At 39.4% G+C, this 18,134-nt stretch overlaps 1 protein-coding gene across 1 annotated transcript; it reads left to right on the forward strand.

Moving 5' to 3' along the window:
* Window positions 1–5,666: 5,666 nt before the first annotated feature.
* On the forward strand, window positions 5,667–16,690 carry LOC119693571. The gene is made up of 5 exons (XM_048625566.1): window positions 5,667–5,706; window positions 6,724–7,814; window positions 10,518–10,665; window positions 10,697–10,887; window positions 15,751–16,690. Exons 2-5 carry the CDS (start codon window positions 6,727–6,729, stop codon window positions 16,310–16,312), a joined length of 1,989 nt encoding a protein of 662 aa, XP_048481523.1. The 5' UTR covers window positions 5,667–5,706; window positions 6,724–6,726; the 3' UTR covers window positions 16,313–16,690.
* The last annotated feature ends 1,444 nt before the right edge of the window (window positions 16,691–18,134 follow it).

The following is an 18,134-nucleotide window of genomic DNA, read 5'->3' on the forward strand; positions in this document are numbered from 1 at the left end:
ACAGGCTCTTTTTCTTACAAAAATAGGAAAAATTTGCCATTGTAATGGCTTTGCGTTGCAAGAATAGGAACTTTTTTCAAAGTGGCGTTGAGTCGCAATTTTGACATATAATCTACTCTGTGTGATGAGCTCATGATGAGCTCGTGGTGCGAATTTCTAGCTTAGTAACGCTATAATTTTCACTGAACGGTTTGCGTGACGTCATAACACAATGAGCCGCAAAAATGTGCGGTGGGAGTGCGAAATTAGCGATCTTGTTGAAATCGATTCAGCCACTCATCGCTGGGAGTAAGGCTGCTGTTCTTCGCAACCGCCATCTTCATCAGCAGAGCCAGCGCATATTGATATCTGCGACCGTGAATTGCCCGTCGAGTCTGTTAACTTGCAACAATTGGCATCGGGAGCGCCAGCAGAACAAATTTTACTTTTATGTGTAGTTTGCGGCAAAGAATGTACAGGGGCTCATTCATGCTACTCGTGTGATGCTCGTGTGCACGAAATGTTCACGTAATTTGTGGGAAAACGTCATGTGATGAAGGATACGGATCGCAACTATTATGCAATTTATGCAACAGCGAAAAAAAGATTCAAGACCAAAGAGACCAAGCTGCAGAAAACTTAAGAAAAGCCGCTCAAAAAATGAAAAACATCTCATCACAGAAATTTCCTGTCATTAACGTGGGGTCTTCAGTCAGGGCCACTGGACCAAAAAAATTTAATAGGAAAAGTTTTAGAAAAGAGAAATGAAAATCATAAAATAGGTACAATGGAACATAAAAGAGTAGAGAATAATTGAGGGCGTTGCAATCTAAGAAAGTGGCCACACTATTATAGTATAGAAAACGGACAAAAGTATCACGATACTTTAGCAGAAAAAATCAAAACGAGAAATGTTTCAAATATTTACTAATTATAAAATGCGACTTTTTGGGGAGGTTTATGTTAAGAGAAGAAATTAGTAGGGGAGAGGGGGGCAGTCTTGAATGAATTTCATTAAATCAAATCAACTGTAACTTTTACTTCATTGTGTATTTCATAATGTTTTTTTGCACTGAAACATGTGTTGGTTATCCCATTATGTAATTACTATAGGAGAAAAGTGATAGTATCACACATCGATATTTTATTACAGTTTTTTCTTGCTCAGGAAAAAGTTCAAATGTGCCCCGGCAATTCTTCTAAAACTGTGTTTACCGATTTTCCTGCAACAAATTATTTAATTGGTCAGAAAAGCAGTGACTTGCAAATTATTATGTCTGGAGAATTTATACCGACTCTTACACTGAGTTGCAGAAAGGATCTTTAAGTTAATGTCGGCATTAAATGTATTGTTGCCTTGCTTTGTTATTAAAAAAGTATCTAGACCTGATGTTTTGACAACATTAGCATCCAGACCCTGATGTCATGTAACGTTTGACACTAGTATTTTCTAACCTCTATAAGAATAACAAATACACATTGAAAGGCATTCTATTACATCAAAATAGTACTTTTTTACAAGAAATATAAGCAATGTATGTTAATGGTTAGAAATTAAGTACCTACTCACCAGTATAAAACGCTGCTCTTTCATAAACATCGTATATATTGACTAATACTTCTCCAGCCTCATTCTCCGCCAAACATCGTAGGTAAACGCTGTAAATCATCTGTCTAGCTTCGCTGCGAATGGTTTTATTCATTTTCACTTCGTGAACAAACTCAACAATCCACAAAACTCCAAAATTAAGCAAAATTCGATTTGTTTATACAGGAACAGGGCGAGTTTGACATTCAAACCATAGAAACAGACCACAAATCACAAGTTTTTTTTTATTGCCAGGTTTAAATCTGTTTAGTTCCAAAAACATTAATCTCTACTCTTTTGTGTTCAGCTGTACATCAGTGGGAATTTTGAAAGACTGGATGCCAAGAAATGCTATTCAGCTTTCAAACATTACTTTCCATGATCCTATACCTAATGAAAGCTTGTCATTGAGGAAATATGGCAAAAATTGTCGCGCTTTGGTGGCCAAGGTTATTTAAAATGTTCCTGTAAAAAAACGAATATACAGTGTTCTACCAACAGATGTGCCTGTAAGAAGCATGCTGTTTTATGTAATTCTAGATGTCACTATTCGTCTACTTGTCCGAACAAGAATTAAAAAATAGGTACTTCTAATAAAACCAAGATCTCAACTTAGTTGATAATTGATAAGAGATAAAGATATTATGTCAAAACTGTTGATTAGCTTTAAAAGAATTTTAATATTTTTTTGTTTTAATTTTATTGTTGATCCTTAAATTCCAGAATATATGATTGTTTTAATTATAATTTAAATTACTTTAATACGTGTTAATGCCAAAAAGTAACTAACTGCAGGAAACACAAAGTTGATTTTTTAATAAAGATAAAACCAATTTACTATCGTTTTATTTAATTCTATATGGCAGATTTCTATTTCACTAAGTTTAATCAAGTACTTAATAGGTATATTTATAACACATAACTTAATCTAGTAATACACACACTCCGCACACTCAAATGTCTATTTCACTAAACTGAATCTAGTGATATGAGTATATCACTAAACTTGGTCCGTTTTATAACTATATCCCTAGTAAGATAGTAATGAATGGCTTTCTTATAACTATGTTCCGGTATATAATCATATCCCTAGGGATATAATTATATCCCGGCTATTACTATCTTACTGCGACACATACATTGTGATCTTGTCCGGTAGGCCTCTGGTAGCTACTAGAGATGGTCGTTAAAAACTACAACTGTAAAAACGACATGTTGTTAGGAATTAACAAAAGTTGTGTTTATTAAAATAAACTAAACGACTTTAAAGTTAATTTTTAAAAATATTTGAAACTGGTCTTTATTATCACTGATTAAGATTCATTTTTGTCTATGACACAAAAAACAACACCACGATTTACAAATTAATTTTGAAAATGTTTGAAACTAAACTCTATTTACCAGCTACTAAGATACATTTTTGTCTATGACACAAAAAACAACGAAATGATTTCAAAATTATTTTTGAAAATGAACTGTATTGTCATTTGTGAAGACTCGTTTTATACAATTAACGAAGTCGTAAACAACGGAACACCTATATCAACTAATATGAGTCTATTTTGTCACATAGAAGAATCATAATTGCCTGTGATAAAAAAACGACAGGAAGTTTGCACCTTTAGTTTTTTTTTTGAACTGTTGTTTTGACATGAATGAACGTATCGACAACGAAGTTTTTTTAAAGCTACATGAACGTTACCGACATTGTTGTTGTCATAGACAAAATATTAGGTTTTGTGTTTATTTTATCTTTATTGCGCTTTGAATGTTTTTAATTATTGAATGGGTATTAATAATAGGTTAAAACTCAGTATGGTATTATTATGTACTTATTCGTCGTATTCTACTAAAATATATTTTATTACAAAGTTTGATGGCGCCTACACACTAGCGGACGCGGCTTTCGGACGTGGCTGTCAGCCGCGTCCGCTAGTGTGTCGGCACCTTAAAGCCAGACCTCTTTTTTATTAAAACCTTAGAATGTTCATACTAACTACAATATTTTCTTTTTAAAAATTGACACTGAAACAAATGATAGAGCATTACTATTCCGAGGTTGAAAAAGAAAAAAATATTTTTGATTCTGGTAATATTTGTGTTTTCCATTATAAAAGTATCTGTCTCTTCACTTCATTTACCCTGTGGAACATTATTTTTTGATGTGGTAACATTGTAAAAAAAAAATCTGTCATGAAGGTCATTACATTTCCTTTTCTGTTCTGTGGCATATTGTGTGAAATTGTGTATCTGTAGGCTCTGTGGCAAATTTTAACATGTTTACATGTTGAAAAGTTTGCTCAAATTTGAATGAGTGTAATAATTAGACAATTTACATCATTTTCGTATTAAAGTAACAGTGAATGAAAATGCAATCAATACATAATGTGATATAATGATTATTCTTATATATATTTAACTAACTCCATATAGCCATAAAGGTGAGAAACACTAAAACAGTTTTGGGCTTTCAAAGGTAGAAAATGTAAATAAACTAAGTAAATAAAGATTTTACTGTCTTGTTTAAGATTATGACTCAGTGTATGTGTTAATATGCATTACAAGAATCAATATTAGTATAATAATGATACGATGTTACGACAGACCAATAAAAAAACGCAACAGTAGAGCCATAGACAAAATAATATTAATTTAACGAAAACTTACTCACACACACAGAAGCAAAAAACAACTAAACGGAAAATTAACTTAACTATTAAATTAACCGTTAGTTTATTTTAACACAACGATACAACATGTTGTTCAAAACCAGCAGTTATTTCCAACTCTAGTAGCTACCATTACCCGGTAGTCGAACACCTGTGAGAACCTAAAGAATAGATTAATTTCATTTTGCCATTTATTTCTTGTAATCATACTTTTTATTCCTAGTTTTTAGCATGTTAGTGACAAACAATAGAGCCTGACTAGGTTTTTTCACCGTAGTAAAAGGATTAGCATTAGTCGCTGACTGTAAAAGCTTCGCCGGACATATTAAAGGAAAAGTATCACATCACTCCGAGAGGCAACTTCTAAGGACTCGCATTTTCATTAGCAATACTTAGTAACTTAATAAAAAATATTGAAAGCGTCCTTCGGTACTTACTTTTATATGGACCGTCTTCCTCGTTAATGGGCTGCAATTCCACGCGCAATTCTTCGCATAAGAATATTATCACTTCTTTAATTAAGCGAAATACTTTTTTGGATTTCGGTTGCTGGCATTTCGAACGGGTTATGGGAGTCCCGTATCTTCCTCCTAGTTATCATTCTTTCATCTTGCTGAGCAAGGATAAATTTAAAATAATTGTCCGCCATCGTAAAACAATAATTGTCATACTATATTTCTATCACTATCTTTGAACTTGAGTGATAAAATGCTAGGGCAAAACCACCAGTAACTGTCATATTAAGGGCGGATTCGACCAACGTCGAGTTACTTTTTACTCGAGAGTAAACTACCAGTTACTCGCGAGTAAGCACATTTTGCATTCTACCAAACCTGAAACCAAGATAAGTACCTTATCCCAAGAATAAAATGTTATACCGCCAAAATTTACCGAGTAACGAGCTTATCCGAGAGTAATTTTGTAATGGCGGCAGCACATCAGCTGATTAGAAAACCGTCATAATGACATATAAACACATCTGTCAAATCATAAACAAAAGTACGTTAAAAGGCAAATTCTCAGAATAACAACAGCGAATAAAATATTAAAACATAAACAATTTCCTACTATTATAATCCATTCAAACTAAGTTGGCATGTCATTTCTATTGCATGCTTTGAAAACGCAGCTATTAAATAGCTTGCCCTTATTCGAGGCTTAGCCAATTGAGATAGACTATACATATTTCCCGCTCTAAACCACGTGATTCCCACGTGATACCCAAGTGTTGCTGTCTCGCTCGCACACCTCCCACCCGTGTTTCCCTCCACCTGGCAGGAGCGCGGAGCGCCGTCCGCCATTGGCATCGTATTTCCCGCAAGCGCCGGTTCAGTCTAGCAACCGCTTTACAAATTTTAAATTTATATTTAATTTAAAGTGTAATAAAATAGATACTTTATCAAGAAATTTATTGAAGTGCACTGATTCTGTATTTCTAAAAGGCTGTGGAAGTGAGTTCTTCAGATTTCCGTGAGTAGAAACAAATTGTTTTATTACGAATGCTGGCATTTTATTTATAAACGCTTTATTGTACACAAACAAACAATATACAAAACAGATTACAAATTTAAAACATATAGGACGTATACAAAGGCGGGCTTATTGCCAAAAAGCAATTTCTTCCAGCCAACCTACGACTGGGTGAAAGAGAAATAGAAAATTAAATCTTTTAACTAATTAAATTTGAAGTAGGTACAATTAACAAAAATCATAAAACCTAACTATTATTAAAGTAAACATGAAACAAAACTACAAATATAAATATAAATAATATTATAATAAATTATAAATATAAAATAGAACTGCATACATATATACTTTAAATTATATCTGCCAACCTAACGATTCAAAATAGTGATTCTTTACATTTTTTTTAAAAGTTGCTAGCAATGGTGACTGTCGCGCGCTCTCTGGCAAGGAGTTCCACAAACACGCTGCCTTCATAGCGAATGAATCGCTATATGAGGCGGAATTATGAACAGGAATGCTCAACAATTTGTTTTCTACCGACCTCAATGCTCTACCCTGAGAATGAGAACACAAAAATGAGAACTTGCACTTCAGGTATTGGGGAGATGAGGGGTTATTTAAAACACTGTACAATAAGTTTAAGGCATTCCTTTTTCAAATTCTAAAGATTAGCTCAAATTAAATTCTATATTCGAAAGTCGTCACAGCGGTGACCTAATTCCACTTTTATACATTTTTGAAATTGGAACACGTTGAAAATTTTCAAATAATTATTTTTTCTATGCTACCCACTATTTTTATTATCGCGATTGCGAATTGAAAACTTTATTTGGAGGAATGTTTTACATTTTCCTGTAGAATACAAATTTCTTTCTTGTAAGTATGTATTAACTAACGGTTTTACCGTTCGATAGAATAATTGTGTTTTAATGCAAACATTTATTATTTATGTTACGCCCAAGTGAAGCATAGGTTACGAGTGAATATATTGTGTTATAATTTTGTATTTTAAACTAGAATATGGATTCAAATCCTACCGATGATGCTCAAAACCTACAACCAGAGGCTATGGCTTCTGGGTCAGTGCGTGAGAAGCGGCGCAAGCGGGCGCGCTCCAGCTCGTCCAGCAGCAGCGCCAGCTCCAGCTCCAGCTCTACGACCTCCTCATCGAGCTCATCCGATTCCTCGCGTAAGGGCAAGAAGTCACGACGCCGCCGTCGCCGTCGCCGCCGTACCAAGCGCCATGGGGAACGAAGAGTTAACGAACTAGTTAAGGAGGTAAGTGAGCTCCGGAAATACTTGTCCAATATGCACCCTATGTCGAATTCCGGTGTAAATATGGAGGAAGATATTGTGTCGGTGGATCCAAATGTAAGCGGCGAGTTGTATGCGGAGAGCGACAACCACGAGACCAACCCAACTGTTGAGGAGTCGCTCCAGTTGGAAGCTACCACCAAGATAAAGAAACCCGCAGTTCCTAAAGCGCCGGAGCAGCATCTGAAGCTTTTAGATACGCTGCAGCGTTTTAACACAGCTGAATGGTGTGATGTTCGTTATGCCGATACCCAAAAGAACTACAATTTCTCACCTGGTTTCGTTGAATTAGATATTAACGAAGAAGTTAAAGCTTATGATTCACTTCGCAATTTAGCCTATTCTGATAAAACCTTTGCTGCCCTAACGTTCTGTGCGCTTCAGCAACGCGAAGTATTGCAAACTAGCTTACGTAGTCTGTTGTCATGGTATCGTAACAATGAAAATACCAGCTTTGATACATTTAGTGAAAAATTAAATGAGTTGTTCTTAAATGGAGAGTTTCCAAAAGTTTCTGCAGACCTTTTACAATTAATTTGTGGCCACAGGGCCGAAATTATTCAGATGAGGAGGGACGGCATAACGAACTCGGTCCGTGATCCACTTGTGAAGGCTGCCATTCGAAAGATTCCACCATCCAATCAACATGTTTTTAATGCCGAGAAATTCACAAACACAGTAGAAAAGGCTGGAGGCGTAAGAAAAGCTTTTTGGCCGACTAAATCAAGCAGCAAAAACCCTGCTCCGCAAGCAGGAACAAACAAGCCTGCCAAGAATCAAAACCTTCCGCAAAGGTTTACGCCGTCTGCCATGCCCTCGCAGGGTTCTAGGCATACAGGCTATACGTCTGGTTTCCAGCGTTACAATGCTCCCTCGCAGGGTGCTAACCACTATGGGTCATACAATCGTCCTTCGCAAGGACGTTATAATAATGACAGCCGCGGAGGTTCATCGAACAATGTTTCTCGTTCACGGGCTCCTCAACAATTAACTACAAATGGCCGCAACAAGACTGTCCGCAAACGAGGAGCATCTCCCTTTCCGGACAACCGCGGAGGAAAGAGGAGGAGATTTTGACTCGACTCCGTTCAAGGCGGGTCAGCTAGTTCACCATTACCAACGGTGGGTGGACCTAGGTGCACCATCGCATCTACTACAGATTATAAAAGGGTACCGCATACCTTTCATGCAAAAACCACCTTTAATAATGCCAAACCTCAATCAAACCAATCTTGCTACACCGGTGTCAGTCGAAATGACAAAGGCAATAGAAAAGCTGGTAACTCAGGATGTGCTCGAACCAGTAAGCCTTTCACCAAGCTTCATCTCAAGAATGTTTCTGGTGCCAAAGAGCGACGGCTCTGCTCGTCCAATCTTCAATTTAAGGGTTCTGAACGATTATGTCCTAACCACACCGTTCAAATTGCTGAACATGTACCAAGTGCCGGATTTCCTACAACCGCAAGACTGGCTGTGCAAGGTGGACTTATCCCAGGCCTATTTCCACCAGCTTATTTCCAAGAGACATCGGAGATATCTAAGGCTCATTTACAAGGGTCAACTCATGGAAATGACTTGCCTACCGTTCGGGCTCAGTACAGCACCAAAAACATTTGCTTGCTTAACGAATTGGATCGCCCAATCACTAAGAGACCAAGGAGTTCGAATAATAGTATACTTAGACGACTATCTTCTGGCGCACCAGGACAAGGACACGCTGGTCAAGCATGTAAACCTGCTGACAAATCGCCTAAATCACTTAGGTTTTCTAGTGAACGTGCAGAAGTCACAATTAATCCCCCAAAAGAACCTGTCGTTTTTAGGCGTCCACTGGGACCCGTGGAAAAATCAAAAGTATTTACCTCAAGACAAAGTCAGCGCCCTAAGAGGAAGGATTTCAGAAATACTAAAGACGAATCGAATAGACTCGCGGGCCCTACGCAGTCTGATCGGAGTCGTAAACTTTGCGAGTTTTGCTGTTCCAAGAGGTCGCTTAAATTACAGAGATCTATTAGTGTTCCTGAATTCCCTACCGGAGGAAGTCAATCTAATATGGTGGTATCAGAATTGCCATCGTGTGTCTCAGATTCATGTTCCGCCCCCAACTCATTTCTTGACAACGGACGCATCCGATCAAGCGTGGGCAGGTCAATTAGACCACATTCCAATATCGGGACCTTGGACCTTGACCGAAGCATATCTACATTGCAATTGCAAGGAGATGTTAGCTGTTCTCAAAGTTTTACAGTAGCATGGTCCTCGCCTGCAGCACAGCTCAGTTCTTCTGCAATGCGACAGCAAGACTGTTGTATCATATATTCGAAACGAGGGGGGAACTCGATCTTTACCCCTATTAAGTTACACGAATCAAATTTTTCAAATACTAGACTTCAATCAGATAAATTTGACCGCTTATCATCTACCAGGCAAGTACAATGCACATGCAGACCATCTGTCGAGACATCGACGTCCTCCCGAATGGCACCTACTACCACAATGTACAGAGATGCTTTTCAAGAAACTGGGGATGCCTCTAGTAGATCTGTTTGCTTCAGAAACGGCCCATGTCTTAGAGAACTACGTTTCACTAGACCTGAACGATCACAGAGCGTTGTTCCACAATGCATTTTCTCGGACATGGCACTTCTCCCGGGCGTGGATATTTCCACCACCATTTCTGATCCCCAGGGTACTAGCTCACCTGAACCAAGCCACTGGCGTGTACCTGATAGTTTGTCCTCGCTGGGAACGCGTCTTTTGGAGAGCGGACTTGAAGGCCAGAGCATTAGCGGCACCGTTCACAATACACAATCTACACCGCCATCTAGTGGACACGTCCACGGGAGTAGCGCCTCGGGAAGTCCACAATATGACGCTGGAAGTATGGACATGTGGGGGTGGTCTAAAAGCCTTGTAGGGTGGAATGATCAGCAGCTAAATTTATTAAAATCTTCTTGGCGTTCATCGACGTTAAAGACATATAAAGTTGCATGGGCACGATGGTCTAAGTGGTCACAAAAGCATAAGGTTAATGCATTAGATCCTTCTGCCTCACAAGTTGCCCAATTTTTGTCTGATTTGTACTTAGTAGAAAATTTGTCGTACAACACTATTTTGCTCCATAAATCAGTTGTTTCTACCCTAACCGATCCAAAAATTTCAAATAAATTAAGTTCTGATCCGATTATACAACATGTGTTGAAGGCTATTTCCCTAAAAAGGCCAACTCCACACAAATTACCAGTTTGGAACATTGATACAGTCGTTGAATATCTTCGGAATCCGAAAGATGATCCTGTTCACGCTTTCACGCCATCTAACGGATGTGGCGAGAACTACTGGAGGCGCACGCGCACCAGAGATGCTTTGTCGTCTTAGACCGTCGTTCTTTCATCTAGTTTGTTTCACAGCGCCATCTATTTTATTGTATTAGTTTGTATAATCATTATTGTAATTCACTTGCCTTTGTGACACCAGCAAATAAACATTTAAAAATTAACGAATAATAAATCAATCATTCTGAGTACAAGCCGTAAACCTTACTATAGGCAGGCAGGACATACTATCGCTGGAGCAGGAGACCAGGAGCGAGGAGTCTGGAACGAGCCTACCACGGGACCAGGATTAAGTACCTGTTCCCAACATTTGGTCCTTCGAGCCGGATTTAAATGTTCATTTGGACCTTCTTCGCCGGAAGCAGATACTCGAGGACCACGAGAAACGGTCAGGCTTTCTTTCCTTACCATCCTCCTTCCTCTCCTACAGTGATAAATCGTGCGCTTATCTCAATTCCAGTGAAATCGCGACACGCGGCATCGGCGGCAATATCGTCAGTTTCGTGACCGCACCGCGTGGCATCTTCACCAAGTGAGTACTCCATCTTTCCACTAAGCCCCTAAAATGAGTGACAGTGAATCTAAATCGTCTGATAGTGCTGCTAAATCATTAAAAATTCCGCGTTCTCCTCAATCACGCGAAAATTCTGGTGACCGCATGGCCGACCTCAAGAAACAACGAGGTACCATGAAGGCACGGTTAACTTTATTCGATAAATATTTCATTAATTTAAAAGATACCGAATTAAATAGCACCGATAAGGCCGAATTAAAGTTGCGAATGCAGTCTATTGAGTCTTTGTATCAGAACTTTAACCAAATTCAGTGCGAAATAGAGAGGTTATCCGATCAGAATCAATTAGAAAAACAATTAGAATACCGTGAACAGTTTGAGGAGCAATATTTTAGGGCGTTAGCGGCCGCCGGGGGCAGGTTAGTTGATGAGAGCATGGCGAACTCCACGTGTACTCGCAATACTTCATCTAAATTAGCATCTGTAAAGTTACCAGAGATTAAACTACCGACCTTTAACGGATCATATGATCAGTGGTTAGAATTTAGGAACTCGTATGACACCATGATACATGAACGGGATGACCTGGACGCGATTCAGAAATTCCATTACTTGAGATCATCTCTAAGCGGGAGTGCATTGCAGGTTATCAGTGCGCTAGAATTTACTGCAGCCAACTACACTCACGCGTGGGACCTCCTAACGAATAGGTTCCATAATAGCCGTTTGTTGATCCATAATCATGTAAAATCGTTGTTTAATACTCAAAGTATTCAATCCGAGTCACCTTCACAAATTAGAAAACTGATAGATACCGTTAATCGTAATTTAAGAGCGTTAAAAACAATAGGCGAACCCGTAGATCAATGGGATACGTTAATCATATACCTAATCGTAACAAAGTTAGACCCAACCACAGAAAAAGAGTGGGAAAGTCAAAAGGGCTCCATTAGGTCTGATGAGCCGAGTAGTTCTTCACTAAAACTAAGTGATTTGCTTTTATTTTTAAAGAATAAGGCTGACACCCTCGAACTGATAACGGTTAGTCACAATAAAAATAAATCATTACAAGAACACAAATCTTCCCACGGTAATAATCACTTTGATGCTAAAAAATACGCGGTACATAAGCCCAATCAACAAGTACATAGTTATGTGTCTAACACTCAAAGCAAGTCGGAGAAAACAATTCGCAGTTGTGCAATGTGTCAGAGTAATCACGCGTTGTACACTTGTGTTTTATTCTTGAATTTACCCGTTAACGATAGGGTTAAGTTCGTGGAGAATAAAAACCTGTGTCCTAACTGTTTACGGTCGGGTCACTCAATTTCAGACTGCACTTATGGCTCGTGCAAGTTATGTCATCACAAACATAACGGTTTGTTACATAATCAGGCTAATAGTAGTAGTAGTTTATCTGTCGTGCGTGCGAATTCATCCTCGCCGGCCGAAAACAATAATATTCCCACTATTTCAGCTGCACTGCATAGTCAATCTGAACCTAATTCGAGAGAAAATAGGTGCGATATTGGTTTGCATACCAAGTTGAGAGGTCTGCAACCTACCTTATTGTCCACCGCGTTAATAGAAGTAGCTGATGTCAACAACGAATATCATCTAGCCCGAGCGCTCCTTGATAGTGGCAGTCAGCATAGTTTTATAACGGAGAAATTAAGTAAAAAGTTAAAGCTTCCCCTAATACAGTCCACTGTTCGAATTTCGGGTGTAGGACAACATGTCACTAACTCGAGTCAACTATGCGAAATAGCTATGAGATCTAAATCGTGTAGTTACAATACAATGTTGCAATGTCTCGTATTGCCTTGTATAACTTCTAATCTGCCCAGTGTAGGTATAGATGTAGATAGTTTATGTATGCCGGAGAATATACAGCTCGCAGATCCCACCTTTAACATTCCGTCAGAGATCGACCTACTTATAGGCGCGGATAGGTTTTGGGAACTGTTAGAAGGAGAAAGAATTCGATTACAAAGCGGACCTTACTTACAAAACTCTAAGTTAGGTTGGTTTATTTCAGGCCGCATTGACAACACGAACCTATCGAATAAACAACAGGTTCATTGTCATTTTACATCTACGATAGATAACGATTCGTTAGATTTGCAAATGAGAAAGTTTTGGGAAATTGAAGAAGTCCCTATAACAAAAAAGCTCACCGCAGATGAGCTAAAATGCGAAGAGTTATTTTGTACCACGACTACTCGCGACGAAACAGGTAGGTTCTGCGTTAGGATTCCCCTGAAAGAATCAGCTGACGCGCTCGGTGACTCATACAGCACGGCGCGCAGCAGGTTCATGTCGCTCGAGCGTAAACTACAACGTTCGCCCGAGTATAAACAAATGTACTGCGATTTCATGAATGAATATGAGTCGTTAGGTCACATGACACGTATAGGTATAGATAAACCCGAATTACCTAACTATACTTTATCGCACCACGGGGTATTTAAAGAGAGTAGCTCCACAACTCGTTTACGTGTAGTTTTTAATGCCTCGGTGCCCACAAAATCCTCAAAATCGCTTAATGACATTCAGTATTCAGGTCCAGCGTTACAAAACGATATCTTTTCTATTATTGCGATTTCGTCAGTATAAATATGTCGTTTGTGCTGATATCGAGAAAATGTATAGACAGGTTCTCATTCAACCTGATCAAAGGTCATTGCAGCTAATTGTCTGGCGCGACTCGCCGGAGGATCCCCTAGGAGTCTATCAATTGAACACCGTGACTTATGGGACGGCCTCAGCGGCCTATCTGAGTATGCGCTGTTTACGTCAGTTAGCGTCGGAATGCGGTGATGACGTCATCGCTCGCGTCATCAATGAAGACTTTCTGGTAGACGATTTAATTACCGGTTGTGATGATTATCAACAGCTACATAGTATTTGCGAAAAAACGTATCAAGTATTAGAAGCTGCCGGATTCATACTTAGAAAATGGACTTTTAATTCAAAATTTTCAGAAAATAGTTCAACTGAAATGTTTATGGGAGAACATACTCAGAGTAAAACGCTAGGGTTAGGTTGGCTAAACACAACAGATGAACTGCACTTCACAACAAAGGTTGAGAATGCACCTAGGTTGACTAAACGAGTCATGTTATCGATTATATCACAGATTTATGACCCATTAGGTTTATTAGCGCCAGCAGTAATTATTTCCAAAATTCTCATTCAGAAATTGTGGCTATGTAAGATAGATTGGGAAGATGCCGTACCAGATAGCATAGTTAAAACTTGGAACAGTTTCATACAGACGTTGAGTACTTTAGTAGAATTGAGAGTTCCTCGTTATGTAAGGAGTGAGCACACTCAACACACGGAACTGCATATTTTTTCCGATGCATCTCAAGATGCATACGGCTCTTGTGCTTACATTAGAAGCTACGATGACCTATCCGAAGTTACGGTGAAGCTACTCTGTGCTAAAAGTAAGGTAGCTCCCTTAAAAGGTTTAAGTATACCACGATTAGAGTTATGCGGGGCGTTAGTAGGTGCGAGATTATGTCATAAAATTGTAAACGTTCTAAGGTTGAAATTCGACCGCATTTATTGTTGGACCGATTCTACTATCGTAATTGGTTGGTTGCGAATGTCTCCACACTTATTAAAACAATTCGTACAAAATAGGGTGAATGAAATAAATGAGCTTACTGGAGATCTGACCTGGTTACATGTGAATGGACTACAGAATCCCGCAGACCTATTGAGTAGAGGTCTAAATCTAAGCGAGCTTAGTCAGTCTAGTAGATGGTGGCATGGTCCCTTATTTTTAAAGGAAAATAGTTTAAATTTCAGCCAACACTTGCCTAATGAGCTTCCTGAGTTACCAGAATTGAAAACGCAAGCTACGTCATTAATTTGTACAGTAGATAATGTGTTTGACTTTGAAAGATATTCAACTTTGAATCGAATGAAACGTGTTGTAGCATATGTACTTAGATTTATTAGCAACACTCGGCCGCAGCGCGGACAAAAGACGACCGGCCCGTTATCAGTAGATGAGATAACGGCGGCTGAGCGCGCGCTAATTATTATCGCTCAAAAACAGATGTTTCCGGAAGAATATCATAACTTAGAAAACAATTTACCTATTTCAAATAAAAAAGGTTGTTCTATAACGGGACTTAACGTATTTTTAGATAAGTTTAAGATAATTAGAGTAGGCGGCAGATTGTCGAATGCCATTGAATTCGATTATAATAAAAAGCATCCAGTATTATTGTGTAGTAAACATCGGTTTACGCTTCTGCTAGTGAGAGAAGAACATATACGTTTACTTCATGCGGGGCCTCAGCTGTTGCTAGCGACCGTGCGTGAGTGCTACTGGCCGCTCGGGGGTAGGAACCTGGCGAGGCAGGTGGTGCGGCGATGCGTCATATGCTCTCGTCTGAAAGGTAACACGTTGACTCCCATCATGGGAGACCTACCTTCTGAACGTCTTCACCCGGGTTATCCGTTTATGTACTGTGGTGTTGATTACGCAGGGCCAGTATCAATATTAAACCGTAAGGGCCGCGGCGGGTCTCTGGTAAAAGGTTACATTTGTTTGTTCGTGTGCTTTGTAACTCGTGCCATCCACTTGGAGTTAGTCAGTGGTCTCTCAACTAAAGACTATATCTTAGCGCTGAAAAGGTTCTATAGTCGCAGAGGTAAACCAAAATCTATCTTTTCCGATAATGCGGGAAATTTTACTGGTGTAGAAAAAGAGATTTCTTTAGCTATAAAAAATAATTCTCAAGAAATTATTGATTTTGCAGCAAATGAACAAATTCAATTTAGATTCATTGTCCCACGTAGTCCTCATAGCGGGGGTTTATGGGAATCAGGAGTCAAATCGTGTAAACATCACCTTCGTAGAATAACCGGTGATTCTAAGTTGACCTTCGAAGAATTTACGACAGTATTGTCATTAATAGAAGCAGTATTAAATAGTCGTCCACTATCCCCACTGTCCGCTGATCCTAATGACCTTCTCCCCCTTACCCCAGCCCATTTCCTCATAGGAAGGCCTCTGACCGCACCTGCCAGCGCTGACCTGACGGGCGCTGCCCCTCACCGCCTGCTACGCTACGACCGAGTCGAGCAGATGCGACAGCATTTCTGGAGACGCTGGAGCAAGGAGTACGTCTCAGAGCTTCAGATCCGCAGCAAATGGAAGACGAGGGAACAGGACCTGCAGACCGACATGATGGTACTGATCAAGGAGGACAATACCCCTCCCCTGAGATGGCGGCTGGGGCGAATAGTGCGGACCTACCCAGGCAAGGACGGCGTCTCTCGCGTAGCCGACATACGGACGGCCCGCGGGATCATTCAGAGGACGTTCGCCAAGATCTGTCCACTTCCGATGCAAGCTGATGAAGACACCAGCGGTGGCGCAGACTCGACGACCTCAACTGTGACTCCGAGACATGGCTGACTGATAGAAAGCTGATGCTTCCAAGGCCGGCGGGATGTTCACGCTTTCACGCCATCTAACGGATGTGGCGAGAACTACTGGAGGCGCACGCGCACCAGAGATGCTTTGTCGTCTTAGACCGTCGTTCTTTCATCTAGTTTGTTTCACAGCGCCATCTATTTTATTGTATTAGTTTGTATAATCATTATTGTAATTCACTTGCCTTTGTGACACCAGCAAATAAACAGTTAAAAATTAACGAATAATAAATCAATCATTCTGAGTACAAGCCGTAAACCTTACTATAGGCAGGCAGGACATACTATCGCTGGAGCAGGAGACCAGGAGCGAGGAGTCTGGAACGAGCCTACCACGGGACCAGGATTAAGTACCTGTTCCCAACAGATCCCAATATAACGAATTTCATAGCATCTAGTCGAACAGCTATGCTACTATTACTTTGTTCAGGGAGACGTGTTCATGACTTGACCCTCTTACGTGTGGATTCAGACCATTACAAAGTAGACGATACTGGAATTACGCTATGGCCTGCTTTTGGGTCTAAGACGGATTGCTCTAAAGTAAGGCAATCAGGATGGAGATTACTTCAGAGTGAAAATAAAAATTTAGATCCGGTTTTCTGGATAAAACAGACTGTGCTCATGCTTAAGGATAGACGTGATGCGGCTGGATGTTCTAATTTATTTATTTCCACTAGAGGTAAACCTAAAGCCGCCAGCCGAGCTATAATTGCAGGTTGGATAAAAACTTTGTTGACGGAAGCCGGTATAAACGCAACACCGGGTAGTGTACGCTCCGCCGTTGCCTCCAGGAATTGGCTTGACAATTTTCCACTTGACGATATTTTAGCCAGAGGAAATTGGCGGTCTGGTAACACCTTTGCCAAGTTCTATAGACGAGAAGTGTTACCTGCTAATTCAGTATGCAGTATCACAAACTTGTTTCGTCCTGATAATTAGATTAGATGGATCATACGGTATTAAATACCTACATTTTGTCAAAAATGTGCAAGATCGTAACCTAATACTATCTGTGAATTAAGCAGATATTAACTGTAATCTTTTTAAAGTACCTAGTTACTTCTGATTTTGTAAAAATAATTATCTTATTTAAGAGTGTTGCTTAAGCGTACCTTGCTCTGAGAATTATTGTTAAATTAATTATTCTCACTACATCTATGTAATATACAGTTGCTACACTTACCTACTTCATGGGTCTCATACAAATTTTATTCTATATCATATTGCTACGCATAATTGATTGTATCATCAACCCATAGTATGCTATAAAAACTTACCTTGGCCTGGCTCTAAACCCATTTTTGTTATGACTTGCCCATGCTGCTATTGTTCTTGTTATAAAATTATTATTTAATACTAATTAGAGCTTGCTTTGCTTTGACCTTCTTTCATGCTAGAATGCTTGATTAAATTAGCTACTTTCTTGTTGTCTTATGAAGTTCCTATTAGGCTGATATACCTTTTCTCATTGTCACTGTCATTAACTTACTGGAATAATTGATTATACACCTATAGTAATACACATCGACCTAGTTTTATTGTACACCCTGTTATTAGGTTATAGGAAATCTAATAATACCTACTTACATATTTTATTAGGTATTTAATCACATTGGCATCTCCCTCCACCAGGCGATAACAAACACGTCTCAATTGGCTAAGCCTCGAATAAGGGCAAGCTATTTAATAGCAGCGTTTTACCTTACCAATAAAACGCATATTAAATACTTACCTTATTCGAGGCTTAGCATTAATTTCTGCCTGGTTATTATAATAGAGACGCAATGGCGGACGGCGCTCCG

This window comes from Plutella xylostella, chromosome 14 (genome assembly GCF_932276165.1).
Source record: "Plutella xylostella chromosome 14, ilPluXylo3.1, whole genome shotgun sequence".
Lineage (NCBI taxonomy): Eukaryota > Metazoa > Arthropoda > Insecta > Lepidoptera > Plutellidae > Plutella > Plutella xylostella.